At 28.7% G+C, this 26323-nt stretch overlaps 1 protein-coding gene across 2 annotated transcripts in view; it reads left to right on the top strand.

Moving 5' to 3' along the window:
• Nucleotides 1-26323, top strand: part of Naprt (nicotinate phosphoribosyltransferase) — a 150112-nt gene that overhangs the window by 50711 nt on the left and 73078 nt on the right. For both annotated transcript variants that reach the window (XM_075358641.1, XM_075358649.1), the window contains exons 4-6: nt 219-302; nt 13909-14036; nt 24090-24208. In XM_075358641.1, the coding sequence (XP_075214756.1) occupies nt 219-302; nt 13909-14036; nt 24090-24208 (331 nt within the window). The remainder of the gene's footprint in view (nt 1-218; nt 303-13908; nt 14037-24089; nt 24209-26323) is intronic.

The raw sequence follows: 26323 nt of genomic DNA, 5'->3' as shown, positions 1-26323 counted from the left end.
TATTGATTTTGTATTTCATTGGTCCTTGAAAGTTTCTAGACATTTCTAGACACCTGGTTTTCATATAACATTTTCAGGACTGGATTCATGATAAAAGTTTTATGGTGATTGTAAGAAATTTTAATTATTATAAAATTTATTGTCCGTTTATTTGAATTTAAATGAATTGTTTTTAATAATTAATTGTCTTGACATTAATTTCTGTCTTTTTTTATTAGAGTTCCACTAATGAGAGTTGAAGGACCACTTATCATAGTTCAACTTCTTGAGACAACACTTCTTACTTTGGTCAATTATGCTAGGTGAGCTTATCTCTTAATTAGCATTATAACACGTATGTGCACACACACTCACACACACACATACACATACACACACATGTGCGCACATATAAACATAGTGCTCTTTGTATGTATTGTTGCACACACACATACACATGCCTAAGCATCTTTAATATTAAGCACTGTATAAGCACTTATATTATTAAATTGTACTGCCTTCACTAATGAATTCAAACTGTGTGTACATCAATTAACCAATAATAATAATAATAATTTGAATAAAAATAAGAGTTTATATCTTGTATTCTTTAGTTAAAAAATAAACATGTAGGTAATTACTTAATTATTTTTAATTTATTTAATGAAAACTATTTGAATAAAAAGTTAATATTTTTTTAATAAAGTTTAAAAATTACTTGGGGTGGATTTATTTTAGCAAATCCACCTTATTAATATTTTTTTAAATTAATTTCATGTTGTATCTTTATAAGAGTTATTTGGGTAGAGTTAGTTATCTTTTCTTAGCAAAAATAGTGTGCACAGCAGCATGGTTAATATTTATTTCAATAATCTTTAATGTTCCAAAATGCATTTTATTTTAAACAGTTAGTATTTTAAAATGATTTTTAAAGTTGGAAAAATTTTACTAAAAATTGTTTATCTACAGTTTATATATGGTAGCATTTTAAAAAAAAATAGACCCTTATCACACTTGAATGTATTTTATTGTACTTAAATATTTATATAAAAGCCAAAGTCTAATAGTAATAAAATCAAATAATTAGGCTTATTGAAATAATTTTAAATGTTGACAAAAATAACATTTAATGTAGTAGTAATTTTGATTGATTTTCAAATGTTTTATTTATGTTACTTACTAATATTTTACTTAGCCATTTAAATCACTGACCTTGTGGAAAAATTTTTATTTTATAATTTGTTGATAAAAGTTATATAACTAGACTTAAAACTATTGGAATTACACCACTGTATAAAGTTGACAGTTTTATGAATGATAACAGATATTACCTTACTCTTTTTTACTTGGTAAAAAAAAATTAGCATTAATGAAGTGGTTTTTTTCATTTTATTTTTTTTAAGTAAAATTATGCATTTTAATTTGTTTATTTCAAATTAATAGTGTTATATAGTTTGGAAAAAAAACATTGCATTTAAAGTAAAGCAACCTTTACTTTTAAACGGTCTTGCCTATGCAAATGTATGTAAATAATAATGCTTATTATTGGTATGGTAATTAATTTGGTACAACCTCATTATAATGTTCAAAATCACATGGATATGGTTATAATATGGATAGAAGGATGTTCCCAAAAAAAAAACTGTTATCTGTTATAAACAAAAATTTTCTACTTTTTGATAGGTATATAGAAATTCATTTTAACTACGTATAAATGTTTTTGTAATAAATTGAACAGAATAAATAAATACACTAATAAATTTAGCTCTGTGAAATTACATGTATCTGTACTGTATAAACAGGAAGATAAAAACATAATGATATCAAAAATTTATCTTTACTTAATTTTTTTCCTTACCTGCACTTCCTTTTTAAATTACTTTCTGCATGACAGTGTTTAATACAGTACATATTTTATAATCTGATTTTATTCCATTAGAAATGTTTCACATGTGATTCATATCCTGTAATAAAAGAAGTGGTGTATCCTGTGGTAGTTATGAACTACCACAGTTTTGTAAAATTTGTTAATCTCTTACATCTGCAACTATCTTTATGCATTTTTCGTTTAAAGTTTTTCTATTTTAAGTTTTTGTTTACACTAAATTAATTTTGTAAGCAGTTTAAATAACAATATCGTATGAAGAATAGTTTTTCCAGCATTTATGTTTCTAACATGAAATAGATTAGATTTTTTTCTAACTGAATTTTAATTTTCTGTTTTTATATCTTTTTGTGATTCTGAAATGTTTTCAAAAATAAAAAACCCACTCTGTTAAAAGAAACTGGAAATCATTGATAAAGTTAAAGTGGGTCAATTTTTAGCTAGTTAGCTTATCACAGGAATTCAGTTCACCTGAAGGAACTATTCATGATTGATGAAAGAGGAAGATAAACTACATTCTTTCATTAATATTATTGATGAAAGAGTAGACTTATAGGAAAAAAAGTTCATCTTGGTGGTATAGTGCATTCAAAAAGTTGCTGTGCACTGTAATTATGAAAGTGTAATAAGAAAACTTTCTTAATTATTACTTTGCATTTTTATTTCATTATTTTATAGAAATGGATATCACAGTAACTGGAAAAGTTTATAAAAGGTGTTTGAAAATGACCTCTTCCAACATCATCACAACACTGCACACATTTCAATTTGTTTTCAAACATTTTAATCAGCTGATGTACTGCAATTCCTTGTACATATGTCGTTAAGGCGGTCATTAGTTCATCAGTTGTGCATGGTCTGTTATGATAAACTGCTTGTTTCGCTTCCCCCCTCGCCGATTGAAAGTAATGTGGGGAAGTCTGATCGGGCAATTGTACAAGTCACATATCCCTTCAAAATGACTTGTTCACTAAAGACATCTCATAAAAAAGTCATTGACCTGTTGTCTGTGTGTGCTGTGGCACCATATTGTTACAACTATCTGTGATTGATTTCCACTTCTTGTAACTGACTAATGAAGTCTTTTAAAACAGCCAGTAATGATTACTATTAACTGTATTTTCAGAAAAGGATTGGACCCACAATGCAAATTCTACTCACACCTATCCAGACTCCAATTTTCACTTCATGTAATTCACGGGGATTTTTTGTCATCCACAGTTTTGTATTTTGTAAATTAATAAATCCTCTCAGATAAAACCATGCTTCATCTGTAAAAAACTGTAATGTTGAGGATACTTACAGAAATTTAGTCAATAAAATGTTTAAACCATTGACAATAATTTAGTCTTTTGGCATGATCTATAGGTTTCAGTTCTTTAACACACATTTGTGCATATTCAATTACAGCTCAACATCTGACATCCTGGTTTATTACTGAGCAATGCCCAATGAACCCACAGAGCAATCAACCTAATGCTGAAAGAACAGAATGCACCACGTAATTCTAAAACTTACTGCACAGCAACTTTCTAAATGCACTGTATTAATGTTGTAGTGAACGTTTGTATGTATGGTTTTTGGTGTACCTTTGGTTTGATCTCTGGCAAAGGCATACTTTTATCAGGTTTAATTTTCAAGCTCAAGCCCTTAAATTTCATTTCTCAAATCAATAGCCATGATGACTAAAATGCATCCAGTGGATGGTTATTGTGATACAAAATCTATCATGCCATAAGCCACATAAGCACATATATATATATAATTTACTACTTTATGCTTATGTGGCTTATGCAATGACAGATTTAAGAAAAAAATATGAACTCAAGCAAAGTGTTCCAAAAATATAAAGTATTTCATAAAGTCTCAAATGTAAGTAATACTTAGATTAGTCTCGTAAGTTATTTACATTCAGATGTGATGTGTTAGTTATGTATATTACTTTATGATGTTTTGAATTCAAGTCAGTTACTACAGTACTGTATTTTCACTTAGGCTGTAAGAGAAAGCGCTTAAAAGACTATAATTACCATAGTTTACTGCTCCAAAAAAAAGGAATGTTAAAATGAAATCAAAAAAATATAAGTACTGTACAATACATACTCAGTATTGCATTTTTATTTTTCAGAATCTTATTTTATTCTATAATCCCATTTTCAATTGCAACATTCAGTAATATTTTAATTGTTACAATATAAACTTAACTGGAATTTGAACTCAACTTTTTTTTTCATTTATCACTTTATCTTCATAATAAAGTGGTTAGCTTGTAATGCAGGTATAACAGTTGTCTCCAGGTGGCTGTGTTATATGGGGTTGTTTTGTATCTGAATAACTAAACTATGACTTGGATTCAGTAAATGGATATCTTTTAAAATTATCCAGAATAGTCTACTATATTGTGAATTGCAGTTTTAGTGTCATTGTCAATGAAATGAGTAAAATATGAATCTAGACATGAATCTATGCCTTTGCCATTGATAACAACTCAGTCATGTAATAACTTATTTGCAGAATTAAAATATTACTAGTGTTAATTTTGTTTATTATTCTCTAATTAAATCTTTTAATTCATCAGTCTGTAATTATTTTTATAATATTTATTTAAATTTATTGACTTGTGTATTAACTAAAAAAATATATACTTTCAAAATTAATTTAGATTGTACTGGGACACGTGACATCCATTAAATAAAATCATTAATTAAAATTTTTTTAATTATAAATTTTAACCTTTATTATTTGTTTTTCTGACTTTAATTTTGTTTTAACTGGAGAATATTAAATAAAATTATTCTCCTGTGTCAATCCACATGAAGTAATCCAATGAGAATTGCATGATCTTTTTTTATTTTTTTATATGTTATTCCCTTATACATTGGCAGTCCAAGAGATGTATTTTTTGACATCTTTCAAGATATTTCAGAGAATAAGAACTAATATTAAGTTTTAATATGAGTATACAAAATTAATAACATTTTTTTGAATGTTAAGAAAATAAGTTCTAAAAAAAATCACGTGTGTGAATAGAAAAAAAAAGAAGTTGGAAAATTAAATGGAAACTATTGTATTAAATAACATGCAAAAAACAAATCTGATAAATGCTGAGTATCACCTTCAGAGTTGATATTGTTTGATTATTTTAAAGTAGATGGTTATTAAAAAAGATACTGATTATATTATATATTTTCGACAAGTCTCAATCACTTGATATTATCTATATGTAAGACAACATTAATGCATTATTTTAATTTAATTCCCTTTGTTCATTTTCGCTTATAAATATAAAATAATATATAATAAATAAGATAGTTATATGGATTTTGACCCTGTAGCAAATGATTAGAAATTTTTTTTAAACAGAAAAACCCTGTAATAAGTGCTATGTTATCATTACAAAGCTATGTTAAAAAAGCTTTCATTGAGTTGTATAGCTATCAAAACATTTTTCTCTGATTTTTGTTACAAAAGATTAACTGAAGCCATATATTAGATTGCAATTTTGACAGTTTTATTTAATTCTGACCAAAGAATTGAATAAAACAAGTCCCAAAATAGCACCACATTGTACTAGTTTTGCCATTGTTATGTCTTTCAACTACAAAAAAACAGATTACTGAAATCTGCTCTTCTGTGATTCAAATAGAAAATAGAAAATTACAATTACAATAGAACTGACTTATTAACTTCAAATCTGTGTCAGAAACAAAGCATAGCAGTTGCATGGGAAAAAAACAGCAGTGTTGTCAACAAAAACACTAATGTAAACTCTTCAGATAATTATTGACTCACCCTTGTATGTTAGATTTAATGTATTTTGAGATCCGTATAAAAGTCTTCTTGACAATTTTTTAGCATTATAGAAAAGATTAATTTTACTGATTCACCATTTATTTATGTAGTTATGAAAAATACTGGAGATTGTAGCTAATGTTTTTCAAAATTATAATAATGTATTATACACCATATTTTAAATGTTCTTTTATACGAGGTGCGACAATAAAGTAATGAGACTGATATAAAAAAAAATGTTGCTTACCATTTTAGTCATGTTTAGTGTTGTCTCCTTCAAAGTAGTTCCCCTCTGATTGGACACACTTATTCCAGAGCTTCTGCCATTGATGGTAACATTTCTGGAACTCATCTTCTGTAATATCCTCCAAGACCCTTGTCACAGCTTTTTGGACATCTTGTGTTGTTTGAAAATGGTGCCCTTGACCGCCATTTTGACTCTTGGAAATAGAAAAAAGTCGCACGGAGCGATATCTGGTGAATAAGGTGGCTGTGTTAGTACTGAAATTTGTTTTGAGATTAAAAATTGCTGTACTGACAGAACAGTATGGGATGGCGCATTATCGTGATGCAGAATCCAATTATCAGCAATGTTGGCACAGACACGAAGAACTCGTCTTTCTAAAATTTCTTTGTAGAAATACGAGTATTGGTGAACTGTTTGTCCAGGAGGCACCCACTCTTTATGAACAATTCCCTTGGAATCGAAGAAGCACACAAGCATGCATTTCACTTTTGACTTTGACATGTGAGCTTTATTTGGTCTGGATCGTATTGAAAAACCAACCTTCATCACCAGTGATAACACGGCTCAACAAATCTGGATTGATTTCAGATTGCTCTAACAGATCGGCTGCCACATTTTTCCGTGTTTCTCGCTGTTGTGTGAGATTTTTGGGGACCATTTTTGCGCAAATCTTTCTCATACCAAGATCTTCAGTTAATATTAGACCAACCGTTTCTAGATTGATGTTGAGTTCTTCTGCAATCATTTTCACGGATAATCTTCGATCAGATCGTACGATTTCACGCACCCTGGTCAAGTTGACATCTGTCCGTGAGGTTGATGGTCGTCCACTGCGGTCTTCATCTTCAACATTCGTTCTGCCTTCACTAAAAATTTTATGCCACCGAAAAACTTGAGCTCTTGACATAACCTCCTCTCCGAAAGCCTTCTGAAGCTTACCATAAGTTGTTGTCGCATTTTCACCCGATTTAACGCAAAAAGAAATGGCATACTGTTGCACAATATTTTGCGGTTTCATTTCTGTGGCGAGAGACACAAACACGTGTTCACTTATTACAGCACAACTCACGACTGAGCAGTTGCATCAATGTGCCCCTTGGACTAGAAGTAGCTTATAGACCAAGGTCAAAGATGGTGTGCCTACGCAAGCTCCAGGGTTGCCACATCGTGCAAAGAAAAATCAGTCTCATTACTTATTGTCGCACCTCGTATATTTGTCATTACTCTATTGGATTTGATTTGGGATATAGAAAGGTATTAGACACAGCTTTACTTGTTTATACCATAAAGCTATATCAGTGTTGTACTGAAAGGGTTTGAGTGACGGATATTAAAAATTTAAAAAAAGGAGTAAGATGTGGAGATCCTAATAATCACCAAAGCTTTTCACTTTAATTTTCAATGAGCAAATTAAATTAAGAAAATAAAATCATACATATACTGTAATTGTGGTGAATTTAGCTAAGGAAATTGTGTGAGAGTTGATTAAGGTGTGGCTAAAAATGAGTTAAAAACAAAAACAAAAGTAATAACAAAACCAATTTAAGATAAGTTAATTTAAGTGCATAAGGATATAACCGATTAAATGTTGGGTAAGAAAGTTAGTATAAAAAAAGTCAAGTAAAACACATTAACAAGTGTTTAGTTAAATATACACATTAAACTTTGTTGATATTCTTTGGGAAAAATAAAACTATACTATTAAGAGCAGTATCAGAAAAGTGAATAGGACATCCCTTTGTAATGTGTATGTTATCTGGCTTGGTATTGGCTTCAAGAATATAGAAGGAGAATTTTTGTAAGGAAATACAGATGGTTGGAGTATGTTTACATTAAGTAGTGGGTTTCTGAAGAAAGTAGCTTAGGTTAGGAAACTTATGTATAAGGTCTGAAAGAAAGGAGCAATGTCCAATGAAAATGCATAACATTCGAGACAGCATTTGTTGGTTTACATTGGGACAATTCTTATGCTGAACACGGCAGGGAATAAACAAATTCAAACTAGTGCACATTGAATTGTTTTATTGTTGAAGGTAATAAGATTATATTTGAAAAACCCTAAAAGCCTTTTGTTCAATCTGTTGACAGAACTTCAATGTATTTTGAATTATTGATTTTCTTCAAATCAGTTTGGTGGAAACCCTTTACATATTCTCCTGGATTACTTTGCCTACACACATAATTCTATTTATTTTTTATAATAAATGACCTTATTAAAATTTTTTTTCTGTGAATGGAATTTTTATATCAATCATGATATCATTTTGTTTGGTATCAATTTACAACTTAGAATTTCATTTCTTTTATGTTTTAAGAAAAAAAATTGTCACTTTAAATAACTGTAGTGTATTTTTATTTGGGTTCAGTAATAATTATTTTCCCATTGTTTGCCCATGAAAATATCAAAATTATTTTGATGTCTCCTACTTTCAGATTCAGGGATTGCTTTCTCTTATTTTCTAACTAAACATTTTGAAAAAAATAGTTTTTTTTAATAAAGTTTGTTGTTTTGGCTGTGTATCAATATTATGCTTGTGACCTTAAGTTTTGAGATGAGAATAGACTTTTAAAGATTGTAAATGCTTATTTACAGTGAAAATCAGAATTTACATTATTTAAATAGTTGGAAAGTTGATGTTAGTGAAATGTAAATGTACTGTCTGAAAAATTCAAATACAGCCAGTAATTGTGGACATTCATGTGTCTTTTTTGTTTTCTTAGTGTTTGCAGTAAATGTGCCAGTTTTTGCTGGATTCTTAACCACTTCAGAATCTCAGGTAATGAACAAGCTGATGTAGCTGCTAAAAAAATATTGCACTCAACCCAATTTTTAATAAAAATTCATTTATTCTGATTATTTGTGCTTTGTCAAAGACAGGCTGAAAGCAGTTTGGTAGAATGAGTAGTAGACAGTTGTCAAAAATACGTTCTATCAGATTAAATCTGACGTCATCATTTGTAATGTGTGTTGGTCACCATAAAGAAAGTGAAGAAGTCATCTGTGTTTAGACACTAGATTAACGCACAAATACCTCATGTCATCAGTTGATGCTCCAATAGATTCCTTGGATAACTAACTCCCTTATAATTGTATATTACATTTTAATTTATTTTAAATGTTACCAGCATAATATTGTAAGGTTGTAAATTAGCACACAGAATTGGCGGTTTTTTGGGTGATAGTATGGCTGAAATTCAGAAACTTCAAATTCTAGTCTGTTTGATCTTGATCTCAGTTTTAATTTAATTTCTATTACTTTTCACTTTTTTTTTAAAGTGTCTTTACCTCCCTCATTTACTACTCTATGTTTCACGTATGTAATGTATTTATTCCTTGTTCATTTATTTTTTGAGTCTTATAATATATAATTAACTTTTCTACAGAATGGATTTTTAGATTCAATTTGTTTACAAAAATTCTCATTTTTTTTGGACATGCTTTTACACCTACTTCATTTAATTGCAGTTTAATACATACATTAAACAATTTAAACATATGAATGGATGTAAAGGCAGTTGAATGTGTGCGATTGAAAATATTCAACAGATATATGACTTAACATTTACAAATTGTATTAATTTTGTATACTATATTTTAAAAATTTAGTTTGTTATTTGTTTTTTATAACCTTTCCTCAAAATTTCATTAACCTTTTCTTAGTTTGAAGCATTTTGTTGTTCATATTTTCTGGTTTTTTGTTTAAAAAAATATATACCAACTGAAGACTTTGAAAAAGCTAAATAATTTTTTTTTTAAATTGATAAAATAGAAGTAATATAAAAATATTAATTTGTACAAAATTATCTAGTTTACTTAGTGTAAATTACCACATTTACGATAACTAAGAATAATATTTATGTACACACTGGCCTCAATTTTTTTTTGTTTGATAACATTATAAGTGTGTAATAGTCAACTAATTTGTTAATATAAAAAATAAAAATAATGTGTTTTTTTTTAACTATAAGTAAAAAGTAAAATATTTTTAAAAAATAAATATTAAAATTATGCAATTTTGTTTAAATACAAGCAATTATGAATAATTGTTTGTACAAGGCATATTCATAAAGTAAGAACCGTTTAGTCATTAAAAAATATTAATGTGTGAGAAAAGGTTTTACTTACAGTATTAGTTTACTACATGTCTACTTCACTTTTCCACATAATCGCCATTCAGTCCTAAGGACTTTTTGTAACACTGCACCAGTTTCTTCAACCCCTTTGCGTAGAAGTTTGCTGCTTGGGAATTGAACCAGTTGACGACAGTCTTTAGTTCCTCATTGTTTTCAAACTGTTATCCACCAAGCCACTTTTTCAAATGCAAGAATAGGAAGTAGTCACTAGGTGTCAGTTCAGGACTGTATGGAGGGTGGTCAAAAAGTTCCCAATGAAAATCTTGAATCTTCATGGTTAAGGCAGCAGTTTGAGGATGCACATTATTGTGAAGTTGGATTACGCCGGACAACAATTTCCCGCATCGGCAATTTTGGATTGCATGCCTCAGTTTGGTGAGTGTTTCACAGTACACATCAGCTGTAATTGTTGATCCACGTTCCACAAAATCAACCAAAATGATGTTCTTTTCGTCCCAAAAAACGATAGCCAACATTTTTCGATTTGAGTACGAAGATTGCTTAAATTTTTTCGGTTTTGGGGAACTTGAATGTCATCACTGCATTGATTGTTGTTTCGATTCTGTATTGGTGTAGGATATCCACATCTCGTCGCCCATAACAACATGGGAAAATAATCACCTCCATCTTGTCGATAGCGGTCCAAAAATGCTCTCCACTGCACATTCTTTGATCTTTGTGTTGGCTGGTGAGCATTTTCGGTACCCACCTTGCACACAGTTTGTAATATCCAAGTTTTTCTGTGACAATCGTGTAGATAGAGGTGTGTCCAACATGCAGAAATTCATCAGCCAGAGCAGTAATCAATCGCCGAACACATTGCAGTTTTCGGTTCACTTGTTCAACGATTTTGTCAGTCTGAATACTGGGCTTGCCACTCCGCTCTTTATCATGCACATTTGTGTGGCCATTTTTAAAGTCTTGACACCATTGTCTAACCTTTCCTTCACTCATTACTGTAAGTCCATACACTAGGCACAGCTGCTAATGAATTTCAGGAGCTGAAGATCCTTTTGCACACAAAAATCGAATCACAGTGCGCACTTCACTTCTGGCAGGAAAAACAATTGTTGCCGACATTGTGATCTGCATTCACTGGTAGGAAAATGACTTGAATCAAAACAACAACTGCAGTGGCTTTGTAAATAGCCGATAGATGGCCCTGTATGTATGAAACTGTGCTAATATTTAAATATAAGCCAACGGTCCTTTGTTTTGAATATGCCTTGTATACTGTTACCATGAAAGCATTGCTGTAAAAACAAGTTCTTTTATAAAATTATGTGCACTTCTATTGATAAATATACTGAATTGTATGTGTTACTTTTAATTTCTAGGATTTCTTCTTTGAAAGGATGTATGAATTAATATATACATGTCCTGATAATGCAAGAAATCTGTGGAATAAAAAAAAATAAAAAAATAAAAAATAAAAATTCATACATACTGTTATAACATCTGTTCAACTCAATTCACTGGTGAAGCAATTTTGGGAAGCAGTGAAAATTGTAAATGTAATTGGGAGGCTAAGCTAAAAGTATATAGATATATTATATATTAACGAGTGAAGCAATTATTTGATGCTGAAATTCCTTAACTTATTTTCAAGTTTGTTATCTTAAAGTCCATACACCTTATAGTGTAATACGCTTACTTACACTCTACAGTGTCTTTCATGCCTGTTAAACTTTGAGAAGTAAGTGTAAGCTGCATAATATTGGAAAAGTACAGAGGACATTAAAATGATCATTCATTTGGGTTTTTTCTTAGGAAACTACTGTGATTCAACCATTGTGTAGTGCAACAAATGTTTTTTGTTGTTTTAATCAGTGTTATCTTTTACAAGCTTTAGCTTGTATTTCCTTGGATCTGTCATATATTACTGAAAAAATATGCTATATGATAAAATATATCATATACTGGTTTTTTCTTTAAAAAAAATTGACAGGATAGTTTTTATTTAAATTATAAATTAAAGTAAATGCGTCGAAGAGCTGAAAACCGGCATCTACCCCAACTGGGTGATTGCGGCACATATTTAAAGAAAAGATTTATTTAGTGTTAGGCTGGCTCATACAGTCTAAATAAATCTGATGTTTATACCTTCTTTTCAGCTACTTGGTAAAAGATGTCTTAACGGATTTTAAAACTGGAAGTAATCAATTCATCATACCTCTTTCTTGAGCACACATTATAGAACTGCTGAATTGATTGATAAAACATTGTAAGCTGTGAAGGATCCTTCAGAAATGATTCTGACTAAATTTTCTTGGGTCAGAGAACTAGACAAACTCATTGATTTTCCAGATGTTTAGGTTTGAATACTATCTTACTGTAAATTGAATCATAATATTTTTGATTGGGAGTAAATCCCAAAGTATTATTAAGGTATAAATTCTTAATGACTGATTGATTATGATATTCTGGAAGTTCTCTAGTTATTATATGCTGCTTTCTTGATTTGGGATTCGTAGACAGGTGTAACCTTTGTTTGTTTAGTTATTATATGTGTACGTTTTTACATTTCTGGATCATAAGGTCAGGATTTAGCTTATTAATTCCCTAGAGAATGGTATCTGGAAACTAAAAAAGACCAGTTAGTGTTAAAAATAACTGGTTTGTCTGGGCTTTGAAATGTTTACCCTGCCTGAGAAGGCAGGTGCTAATCCTCTGAGCCACTCCAACATGGTTATTTTGCTAAATCATTTTTTCAGATATAAAAAATATATTTTTTAAAGCGATACATATTGCTAGTTAATAAATATTTTGAAATCTAATCTGAACACCAAAAACTTTGGTAATTTGGCTTATTTTCTTTAAAACCCCACTGAAATAATCATGAAATAAATATTAAACTGAAATTCTTAATATTGCTGCTATATGTCTAATTTTATTTGTAATTGAAAATTAAAAAAAAATTATATGAAACAAGGTTGCTAATCCCCCACTTTTATTTTTTGTACATTTTTTATTAAGTGACTTATTTGATTTTAGAATGTTAAAATAAAATAAACTTAATGTTAACTAATGTTAATGTTAATTAGTTCAATTGAACTAATGTAGTATGTAAAATGAACTGCCAGTTTTTCACTTTATTTTGAAAGTGCCTTTTTGTTGGGAACAGAATAAAGGAACTGACATATGACAGAATTAAGGAACTGAATGCCAGTTCCTTTATTTGTATATATTCCTTTCATAAATTTGTAAAAATTTGTTGTTTGTTGGTTTTGTATAAATTTGTTTCATCATCTTATGGACTTATAACTTCATTTCATTTACTTTGTTTTCAATTTTGTCATTTGTATGGAGTACTTCACATTCATATTAACATTTACATTTCTTTTTTGTGTAATCGCTATAAGGTTTTATTAGTGAGGAGGTTGCTTGACCATGATATCTTTATTTATTCATTTTTATGTATTGTTTTCTATTTAAGAAGCCTTTAAGTGATAAATTAAGCGGTTTTATTACTTTCCATCTTTTTTAAGAGCTTCCTATGCAGTAGTATGATTTAATAACACAGTTAAATTTCAGTAACCACAGTTTTTTATGGTTGGACTGTGCGCTAGCATTCCATTAACACTAATGAAGTTTGCACATTTGCAGTGCCCATTTTATTGTAATAATTATATTTCTTTCTTAAATAGTTTGATGCAGATAACAGGTATTTATTTTGGTTATTTCAAGTTGTATGATGTAAAAATTTACATCATGTTGTTAATCTGAATGTTGAATTCAGATTATTTAAATGAGTGTTGAGGAATTTAAATGTTTTCCTTCTTCTTTAATAATGTACTTGCTTTAATTGTGTAGTTTATTTTAAGTGTAAGTGTTAGGTTTCATTTAATTTTACATGAATTATTTTGTTTAGTTTAATGTCAACTAATGCAGCACGTTACAGAATGGCAGCAGGAAAAAATGTTAAACTCCTGGAATTTGGTCTGAGAAGAGCTCAGGGTCCTGATGGAGGGCTTTCAGCTTCAAAATATTCATATGTTGGTGAGTTTATCTTAATGATTTATGTAATGGTATTGGTTATAACCTTTTTTCTTTGTTTACTTTACAAAAGGTAACAAACTGTAGAATTAATGTTAGAAATACAATTATATAAATAAAATACTATGTATACTTTACATTATTAGAATTTATAAGATGCATATAACTCTGACATTGTCCACTGCTTGTCTGGATAGGTCTTTTGTCACAGCATTGACCAACACCACTTACCTCTGTTTATGCTGCTTCCATTACTTGTCATGATTATGTAAGATCTGTAGCTGGAAGAGGGAGTGTTAATTTAAAGGAAATATAAAATCATTTTGCAGATGGATGCAAGATAAAGTCATCCTTCTCTTGACTGGGTCAGGAATACTTAAAAAGGTGTTAGTGCATGAAAACAATAGAAGCAGGTATATTCTTGTGAAAAATATATGATTAATTGATCATTAAGCTAATGCAAAGTGTAGGTTTTGAGACTAGTGAATTAGATTTATTGATTTAAAGTTTTTCAAAATTAGTTAGTAGTTGGATCTAAAAAAATCCCTTTCAGCATGCCGGAAGGTGGAGGTAGATTTCATCGGTGCTAACTAGGGTATAAAAAAGATTTCCACCTTAAAGTTAAGAAAAGCTTCAAATTTAATCTATATGACAATGGTTGCATGTTAAAAAAAGTTTCACATGTTTAGCAGATGAAAAACCTCCATCTTACAATTCCAGCAACATTTTTGGTCATCCCTTGTTGTAAGGATTGGTCATATCAAAAATTGTTTCAGACAAAAGTTGTAGGTAATGTTTAGAGGACTAACGACCACTTTAAACTGATTTAATACTGTTCCTATTAAGGGAGGTATGATTTTTTTTTCTTTCTTTATTGTTCCCTGGGCCAATGGTTGGTGATATCAAAAAAATTATTTAGATACATTTTAGGCCCTTATCCAAAGAATAGTAGGAACTTTTAAATGAATTTTATATTTTACTTAATAAAAATGTTATAGCAATATTTTGTTTTTTCGATAAAGCCCCCCCCCCCAAATTTCTGTCCCCATGATCCGACTTTTGCCGTTAACGAACTAGACCGAGATTTTGGGATGTTATTTTTAAGGAACAATTTGAAAGTGATTGGTGCAAAATTACAGAAGTTATCGTGTCCACAAGAAAGTGAAATATATATATAAATGTATATATAAACTTTTGAGCTGACTGTGGTTTTGGAGTCTGGGGGATGTGAAACGTGAAGAATGTCAAAATTTTTCAGAAGTCGAATCATGGTACCCATTACAATAGGCAATTGAATGGCTTTCTTATGAAAGCTACCTAAAAATAAGTTTTAATTGAAATTTAACTACAAGAAAATTTGTAAAGATTTGTTTAGTTATCTATATAGAAATAACATTTTGTAATTGAAGGACAAAATAATTTTGTTAGGGAAGGAAAAATGAATTAAATTACTACTGTCAGAAAATTCAAAATCAATTTTGGACAATTTTATTTTTTTATGTAACTTTTGAATTGCATGAAATATATAAAAGATAAAATAAAAATTAATAAATACAATTAAAATATAATAATAAACATACAATCATTTAATAAACAACAACATTGTAATTGTTAAAAATAATATACCACAAATTTAACATAACATTAACTATGATAAACTAGTCTATTATTAATTACCATAATTCCAGGTAGTCCTTCCTTTCAAAATTTGAAATTAATCAAATTAAACTTGCGCAAATTAAACTATAAATTGTATTTATCAAATTAAATTTAACAGAGGAAATTGTGTAATTCAATCTCAAACATGCAATTAACTTCTCTCTTTTTTTAATGTACATAAGGTATACTTATATATTTGAATATTGATAAATAAGTAAAAAATATACATAATTTATTTAGATTATTTAACATTTCATGCAATTCATTTTTTTTACTTATTTATCAATATTCATATATATAAGTGTACCTTATGTACATTAAAAAAAGAGAGAAGTTAATTGCATGTTTGAGATTGAATTACACAATTTCCTCTGTTAAATTTAATTTGATAAATACAATTTATAGTTTAATTTGTGCAAGTTTAATTTGATTAATTTCAAATTTTGAAAGGAAGGACTACCTGGAATTATGGTAATTAATAATAGACTAGTTTATCATAGTTAATGTTATGTTAAATTTGTGGTATATTATTTTTAACAATTGCAATGTTGTTGTTTATTAAATGATTGTATGTTTATTATTATATTTTAATTGTATTTATTAATTTTTATTTTATCTTTTATATTACACAACCAGCAATCTCGGAAAAAACTATTTCTGCATTTTTAGCCAAAGGATTGCCTTATGATCTTTGTATCAAGTAAACTGTACTTTAGAGTCCATACATATGCTTGTATGTGTGCTATAAAAGGGTTCTTTTGTACGCCAAATTGTGCTGAAACTGGTAAACGTTACTGGTACGTTACACAAAAACAGTTTAATTATTTGGTTTGACTGAGGATTGAGTATGCTTTCAGAAATGAGTGACTGCATCTCAAAAGGGATTTAATTTATAAAAATTTTGTGTGAGATAAGTCTGTTTTGCATGACTTCTAACTTGTAAAAGAATAATGCCATCATTTTGAAGATTTTTTGATAAAATATTGAATACCATTTTTAAAATATTTTTTATTATTTTTTCTAAATTAGCAGTTATTGTAGTCTGGTTAATTTTCAAAATTATCACTGGACTAGAGTGTAATTAATAACATACTATTTACTTCTAACTATATAGTTAATAGTTATAATTATCCACCAGGTTGGTCTAGTGGTGAATGTGTCTTCGCAAATCAGCTGATTTTGAAGTTGAGAGTTTAAAATGTTCAAATCCTAATAAAGGCATTTACTTTTATATGGATTTGGATTCTAGATTGGGATACTGGTGTTCTTTAGTGATTGGGTTTCAATTAATCTCACATCTCAGAAATGGTAGACCTGACAATACTACACTTCACTTACATTCATACTTATCATCCTCATCCATCGTCTGAAGTAATGTCTGACAGTGATTCCTGGGGGCTAAACAGAAAAAAAAAGTAGTTATAATTTAACTATAATATTCAAGATTATCAACTAGAAAAAGAGAAATACACTTCCTAAAAATAGGTGTTAAAATGGGAAGCAAAAGCCGAGAAAGTTCATTGTTAACTACTTTTTTGTATACTAATTTTACTTAGTTAGTGTAGTTCCATTTTTTGTTAGGATCAGTTATTTATTTTTGATTGCTACTTGATTTTTTTTTTTTTTTTTTTTTTAAAGCAATGAAAAAATAACACCGATAGAAAAAAAATTAATGTCTCTAAATGTGATACCATTTCTTGAATTACTTTTTTGCGTACATTACAGATCTGTAAATACAAATTTTCTATCACCTTTAGTTTTAAATTATGCTTCAAAAAAAAATTGAGGGAAACTGTAGTTAAAATTGTAAAATTTGTAATTTGCATGGTCATACCTGTGTTAGAATGATTTCGCTGATGCTTTTTTTTTATAAATAGCCTCAGGCACATCTCGAATTAATGTCCAACAGTAATCGGCTAACATGTTAGTATTCCATTTCCCTTTATAGCAGGTTTCCTTCACTGAAATGTCTTTGTGGAAACATTCACCGTGTTTGTCACTTACGTCTCCAAGGTTGACTGAGAAAAAAATCCAAATGTGAGTGGAGGAAATGTATTTTCAAAGACATATTACATCCCATAGCTCTGTATGAAGTAAGACAATTAACAATATTGTGGTAATTGTCGGATATTTCTGTTTGCTGAGAAAATTTTTGCAAATGTCTTGAAATGAAGCTCATGCTGCACTTTCTACATTATTTAACATTTAGTTAAATACATCATCTTTGACCAACTTTCTTATTTGAGGACCAAGAAATATTCCTTCTTTAATTTTTCCTTCACTTACATTTGTAAATTTCTGCCTGATGAACAAAAATCCAGGACTATCCTTCTTCATTGCTTTTACAGAATTTTTCATTAGACCTTGCTTGATATCGAGAGAGGGTAAAAATATTTTTTGGGATCAACTAAGGGCTCATGAATAATTTTTTCCTGTTTGGAATTAAGTTGTCGCGTTTCTTTCATTCTTTGGTAACATAATGTTTATCCCTAACTCGCCTGTCCCATTCGCAAAGAAAACACATGTACTTAGTATAGCCTAACTGCATGTCTAACAAAGTAGCTATAACTTTCAAATCACCACATATGTTCCAGCTGTGTTTTTTATAATTCATTTTCTCAAGAACATCTATCATCACATCGTATATCTCTTTCAAATTAATAGCTTAAGCAATTGGTATCAAAGGATATTTGTTACCATTGTGTAATAGAACCACTTTTAAATTGTACTTGGATGAACCTATGAAAAGGCGGCAGTTCTCAGGTTTATGAACTTGTCCTACATGCAGCATAAGCTCATCAATATTTGTGCGATAAAATAAATTATTTCCATCAATAAAGTACTGAGAAAGTTCTTTTTGTCAGCTTTGAAAGCCTGAAATTTTTTTAAAGTAAATTCCAACCTTGCAGTCTTGATCATAACAGTTCAGCTTGATTTTTTGATAAATTTAAATTCCTAACCAAGTAATTTAATTCACCTTGTGATATAAAATCTGGCTTATTGGAAGATAATTCAAAATCAAAATCATTGTTTTCTTCTTCAGTACTGCCTCATTCTTCATCGCTGCTTTTAAAAGATAATTCACAGGTGGCTCAGGAACCGAAATAATTTCACTGTGAGTTACAGGGCTGATTATAGATTGGAGTGAAGGATATTTTACAGTATGTTTAGATTTTTTAGAAATTTCAGACACACTTGTTAAACAAAAATAACAATTGGTTATATGATACTTTGGTTTACACTAAACCATAGGTACACCAAATGGTAAAACCTTCTATGTACCTTTCAGCCATCCTCTTAAGTATACAGAAGAATTAGTGCATACTATATGAGGAGCCCACATCTTATCCTGATCGCCAATTTTACACAAAGTACAAATGATATCTTTTTTAATTGAAGGTGTAATGTCTTTTCTATTTGATTTTATGGTAAACTCACCACATACATAACAAAATGCATCCACATCATTTGCACAATTTTGAGGCACTGTGACACTGTACTGTTAACAAACTTAAAATACCAATAAGATTGAACAAAATTAATTCATTCCTAAATCCAGTGCTTAATACAAACAACACAGCTGTGTTTTCAACTACATGTTTTGACCTGCACAGACTGATTAATCTTGAACATGAAGGCTAATCTTCAGTATTAGAGATATGTCATAGTATGTGACAATGATATGATTTAATTCTTTGTCTAGTATTGTTTATTTACAGCTTACAAATTATGTTAACAAAGTTAAACAATAAAAAATGAGCTAACAAAATACAATATAGGAGCTTAAAATGCTAACTGCGTTGAAAAAGGAAGAAAATCCTTTAATTAAAATTTAAAAAATTGGTAGGCGATAGAAAAATTCTGAGTTCATATTCGTTTTCAGCATCAAAAAAACAGATTAAAATCATATATCACATGTTAGAAAACAAAAATTTTGTTTATCAGTGTAATAATTATTATATACAAAAAAACCTTTCATGTTCTGTTTTTATATTATTGCTTGCTTATTAAGTTAATGTAGAAAAATTTGGGTGAATAAAAATTCTTACCTTTTTTTATGAAAATCATTCAAGTTAAATAAAAAATATTGCATCAGATTATCTGTTGTGTAACACTTATATTGAAGTAATACTAATTTATTAACTGTGTGTCTTAATAATTTGTATTTTGTAGAGCAGATTAACAAAGTAAATAAAACGGATAGTAATAAAGATAGAAAAATAATATAATTATGAATAATATGAAATAATTCACTGTAATGCAATAAAAGATTTATTGTTAATTCTAAGATGTGTGTTGTAAATAATCCTAAAGTCTGAACTCATTTAACAGACTCATATAAATCTTTCTTTATATTATTATTATTTCTCTTATATTACTCTTATTCTGCCCTACAACTTGTTTTTAGCCCGATTATGATTCAGCAGCAAGTCTTGTTCAGTCTCAAAGATCACCTATATACTTATCCCTAAAATGGGAATTCCTGTTTTTCTTTCCTGATGTCTTTTTTCTTTCCTGATGTTTTTCATATTTGGTAAAAACCAAAAAGGAAGCGAGGGTTGGTAGGTTTAATAATATTCTGCTGTGACTTCCACAGCAGAATGCCTTTCTGTTGTTGTAGAATATCATAATTAAGTAATATTCCTGTTTAAGTATATTCATGTATTATGTTTCAGTGCAAGTTTTTGTTATAATAAAATTCAACCGCTGCACAGCGGTTCTGCCTTTCATTCTGAAGGTTCTGTTTACAAATCATGCTTGACTTTTTTCATATTTTTTTATATATTTCACTTTTTTCATATTTTATACAATTCATTTCTCATCATCGAAGAAAAAAAATAGTGTGGAATAGCTGTATCAGATGTCAGTCTTCTATTATTGAAGTGAATGAATAAGTAGAATAGGATTCCAGTTTTACTTTGGAAAATAAAAAACTAAAGCCACTTGTTATCCCTAAATCATTAACCTAAATAATTAATCTTTAAATTCCTGTTTACAACTTTCTGTTTTGGGAATCAAAAGTGTGTATGTATGTATGTGTGTGTGTGCATGTTAGCACATGGACATTTGATGGTTTTAGTCTTTGTATGCAATATTATTTTTAAATAGCAAGAGGTGTAGATGTAAATTATATTAGAAAATTAAGCTGTTTTTCTCATACAATACTATTAAAAACATCAATGTTGATTTTATTCTCTGTCATAGAATATCATAATTAAGTAATATTCGTGTTAAGTACATTCATGTATTTAGTTTCAGTGCAAGCCCGTGTTGTATTAAAATTGAAATCCTTTTTTAATTTTATTTATCAAGTTATACAGTAGCCTTATTTGAAATCATGAAAGTGTCTGTAGTCTTTTGAAGAAAAAAATTTTTTTACTGTTTCCATTTCTTTTTGGAAATCGAGTTCATTAGGTTATTTTAATTTGATTTAAACAATTTTGTTGTGATCCTTTTTATGTAACAAAGTAACTAAATAGTAACTCACTATCCCTACGTGATAGTAAATTTTAGATTTATTTTTATTTTTTCTATGAGAACTTTTAATTTGTTTGTTTAATTTAATAGTTTGTTTAGCTATCACGCTAGATTTGTTGAAGCAAATTATGACAGTTACTGAGAAATAGAGGTAGTTAAAGAGTGATAGTTAACAGTGTGGCTGGCACACAAGGCCACTGCAATCGCTTGCTTAGTACTGCCGACACTGGTTTAATGCTTTCTCATATTGATTATTATTTGTTCTCTCTTGTTCCTGGTTCATCATGGTACCGATAACATTTCACAAAATTCTTTATAACAATCTCTTTATCTTCTACCTTTATGGTTGTGGTAATCAATATTCTGTTGTTAAAACTTTGTTTTAACTTGTAAGTCATGCAATCATGACGCAGCCATTCATTTTTATAAAATAAATTTATATCTAATGTAGGTTTTGTTTATTTATTTCTCCATCTAAATCACATTATGCTAGTTATTAATCTGTTAAAAATTCAGTTATGTTTTAACCGTTTACTGAACTATATTCTGATAAAAAAATGAATGTCATGAATATTTTATATTTCCTAAAAAAATTATGTTTAAATGAGATTCATTTAAACATACGATGATTATATAGTAACATATTTGTTAGAATATAGATTAATCACTGGGATTAATCTATATTGTAACAATTACAGGCTGATTATTCAATTGGAGCTACTTATTTGTTATTTATTTATTTTTTTATGAAGATAAGAAATAAATTTAGTTACAGATAAGAGAATACAAAGTATGACTGTTGCAAATTCACAATGCTTCCAGATGAAAGAAAAAAATGCTGCCACTCTGCCTTAGAGTTGGGATTTATTCTGTTACATTTTATTCAATTTTAATACTGCTGTTAAAAAATATTAATAAACAAGAACATTTTTAATTCTTACATGTGTTAGATATCTCTGGATTTAATAATCAACTTAAGGGGTAGACTCAGGATATTAAAGTTAAAGAAAGTGGTTAATAATAAATGTTCCATCTCACTTCACTGTTCATTCTTTCTCTTATAAATTGAAATTTATATCTAGATAATTGATTGAAATATCATGATTGATTAAACATTTATTAATTAAACTGAACGAAAGAAAGAATAGTTGTTCATTAACCCTGAACTCCATTGTTAATAAAAAAATCAGTGTGTCATCTCAGTTGAACTTAAAGTTGAGCGTAAAGTTATCTTAAAACTCCTTTTAAAAACTATCTATTTAAGATTTTACAAATGTTGACCATTATAAAATAATAATTAAAATGGACCTGTTTTGTAGTATTGCATAAATATTATTTATTTGTCAATTAATATTATTTCTTTATTATCATTTTTTCATTAATTTATTTCATTTTATTTATAGAGATGATGATTGTTTAATAATTATGTTCATCTAGTTTTAGATTTTAAGAAATTTCTTTGTTACTTACTATTTTCCTATTTGCACTTTTATTATATATATATATGGCGCTTACCTATTTATAAATAACAACTCAGATTAAATTTCAAATGATCTATTTCAATTTGATTAAATACATTGTACAAAATGTGTTTGCGTAGACCCCTGGCAGTGAATTTATTCCAGCTATGACTTGAGTTGTTGAAAGCTGTATCTGTTTACCCTCAGCTGTTCCTGCTATTTTGGAATTTTTTCTCATGTGTTCTGTCCCACAATTGTACTTAAAAGAAAAGTCGTAGTAGTGTCAAGTCTGATGATTTGCCAAGCCGGTTTACAGTCTTGCATTCCTGTAACGTAATCTTCAAAAACATCAGAAAGCATTCATCGTACAATTCATGAGATTCTGCACAGGTATGCTGAAACTGCTAACTAATCCTGGTTTCTAGTAAAGTAATCTCAAATAGAAAGGCAATTTTTCCCAAAAGAACTAATTGAAAATCTTCAAAATATAGGTATTTTAAAATAGTTTGATCAGATCAGTTTTTCATTTGTTATTCTTTGCTAAGCATATGTAGAAAACTTATTTTGAGAATTACTTTCAATTAAGAAAGTAGCTAGTTTTATGGAGATACAAAAGTGAAACTTGCATGTTGTTTTTTTCATCTCCATTAAAAGATGCCTTGTCACTAAAAATAATTCTGTTCAGTATGTTTTGACATTAGAAAAAGTTTTTTAATGTACGATGTTCAATATGTTTAGTATTGTTGCAACCAAATTCTTAGTAATTATGAAGGTCTTGGAGTTTGATAATCTTTTTTTTTTTTGGAGAGATAAAGGTATAAATCATTATGAAGTAACGTTTTCCAGTTGTCCCCAGTTGTTTTTCTTCACACTACTACTGTTTGGACTGTTGCTGGCTCTTATGGGTCATCTGTTAGGAATTATTATTCTTCTGGGTGAATTTTTGTGAAGTATCCTGTTATTCTCAAGACCCTAAATATATTTATTTTGGAAATGACTTTTGTTTGTCGCCCTTATTTTAGCCAAAAGACATTAGTATTCAATATAGAAGAAGTATTCTTGCTGTAGTAACACGACATCAGTATGATGTTTACTTTTTCTTGACTAAAACTTTGTGGTATATCTACAGAATTGAGAGAAATTAAATGTAAATAAAAAATTGCCCACAGTAACAGCAATGTTGATGTAAAATGAAGCAAATTATAAGTTTTCCATTGTATTTGAATCTTCATGATTAATTCAGCTAAGACCAGTTATCAGGGAGTAGTAATGAAAAATGTAATATCCTTAAAATGAGAGTAATAACAAATTCTTTTTTTGTGTTATAAAAACATTCAAAAATTTTACTAATTAATAAATATATAATCACAGCATGTATATCCATTTCTTTGATTATTTGTTAATATTTAGTGTTTGTAGATAGTAATTAGCTTTAAAATAAATAAAAATTTTTGTGCAGGTGGGTTTGATGGAACGAGTAATGTGCTAGCTGGGAAGATGTATAATATTCCTGTGAAAGGAACTCATGCGCATGCGTATATAACTTCATTTACTGATTTTGAGGAACTAAAAAATAAGGTAACCATCTCATATATTATAATAGGTATAGATATAGATAAAATTTTCTGTATATTTAATACTTTAAAATATCAGCAAATAATATTTTAATAAGTTGATATTTTTTCACTTTTTATTCCATGAATTTTTTCCAGATACCCAACAAAAAATTGTTTTGGATTATTAAGATAATAGGTTGATCTTTTGTACAGGTGGGGGGAGAATGTTTTTGAGACTACATTATATTGTGTAATTCTAAAAAATAAGCCTTGATATCAGGAAAATCTCATTTTGAAGCAATATAAAATTTCATAACAGTAGTGTGTGAAAACCTTGATATGAAATATATGTTCTGTTTATTGTTGCAGAGTAAAGTCTAGTTTATATTCATTAATTTGTATTCTTTTCAAACAATGAGATGTCTCTTTGAATTTTTCTCCCTTAATATTCAAAAGAGTTCTAAGGTGTGATTTTTAATTTTTCTGTATATTAAATCTTAAGTTTTATGAAATTTTGGGATATGTAATTTTAAAATAGCTTTTATACTTTAAATTTACAATTTTTTACCAATTGGTTAAACCTCTCCAACCCATTGGTGTGCTGATGTAAGGGATTAACTAGGTAATATTCTTATTCATATGGTACATCATAATCGTTGTTTGCAAAGTATTATCTGATTTGACAGATGATTCATAGTAATATATATAAAATCATACACATTTGTATTCATATATATTTTTTTTTTTAACATATTATGTACTTTTATTTTTTTTTACTATATTTTTTTCTGTAGCTGTAAAAAAATTTAATAATCTGATTTAATATTAAAAAAGCAGCTACCCTTCAGAAGTAATTAAAAATGAAATTAAAATTTAGAATATGAAAAGAAAAATTGTTTTAATGAGAAATGATAATAGAAGCAACACATATAATGCATTAATTAACACATATATGCATTATACTTTTTATCATTTGATAATAATAATAGACACAGTAAAAAATATATATATTTCACTATAGTAGTGAAATAATCTAAATATAGTGTAAAAATTGGCATGTGTGTGCCTGAATATTATCTTGCATACTACTGAAATAATTCGAGTGATCAAAGTTTGTTTCTGTTTTTAATCTAGTTTTTCTCAGAGATCTTCGTGTAATATTATGTTTTACTTTTTACAGTTTAATCCCTAAATGTACTATATTTTTCTCAAGTTTTCTTGAATGATTTACATGTTATACATTATAATTTTTATCAAGGCTCAGTTGCATTTGATTTCTGAAAGTTTTAAACTGCTGAAAAAATGCAAGATTTAAAAAATATTCTTATTCATCTAAAGATAAAACAGATAAAAATGTATAAAAATCAAAATATATTCAAATTTTTATCTTAATTTTTTCTATGTAATGATGTAAAAAGTAGTATATTGCATTTAATTTTTTTTAAACAGCATTTACATCAGAAATATTTTTTGTAAGAAAAATGTTTATCCATCCTAAAAATATACATCACTATCCTACAAGATGTATTAAAATGTGAAGTATTAATTAAAACAACTTGTAATTCTTATAACTGACATATTACATATGTAGAATTAACATAATTATAATTAATAGTTTAAACAAATATAAGTTGTTTAATCATTGATCCTTCCCCCGTGCCTTTGGAGACCAAAACCACATGCAATAGAATTAACTATTATATAAGTTGTTTATCATTGTTCTTTTTTTTGTGTTTTGGAGACTAAAACTACATGTATTACACACTAGCATGTATGTAATAATTGGAATTAGGAGTTTTAACCAATAACTACTTTTAGCCCCAAATCTGGCTTTTTGTACCACCAGATTGTACCGTACCCTTTCAAGCCACATAAATACCAAGGATACTGTAACTATATTCCTCCATCCATAGCATAAATCTTATGAGAATGTAATTTAAAACCTGTAGTACTAACAGGAGAAAGGGAATGAAAAGATCTATGGCTGAGGATCATGAAATAACACAAAACGACTAAATATACTTCTCCAGCAAGGCTGTCCAATCTACCCACAGTTCCTTGAGAGGTTAGGGTGTCTTTTCCCAGGACAGCAGCAGCAGCACATAATAATTAGTGGTTTTGCTTTGATCTGTTAAGT

Source organism: Lycorma delicatula, chromosome 1 (genome assembly GCF_047948215.1).
Source record: "Lycorma delicatula isolate Av1 chromosome 1, ASM4794821v1, whole genome shotgun sequence".
In the NCBI taxonomy this organism is placed as follows: domain Eukaryota; kingdom Metazoa; phylum Arthropoda; class Insecta; order Hemiptera; family Fulgoridae; genus Lycorma; species Lycorma delicatula.
Note: the sequence above shows the minus strand (reverse complement) of the source record. Positions and strands in the feature narration are given on the sequence as shown.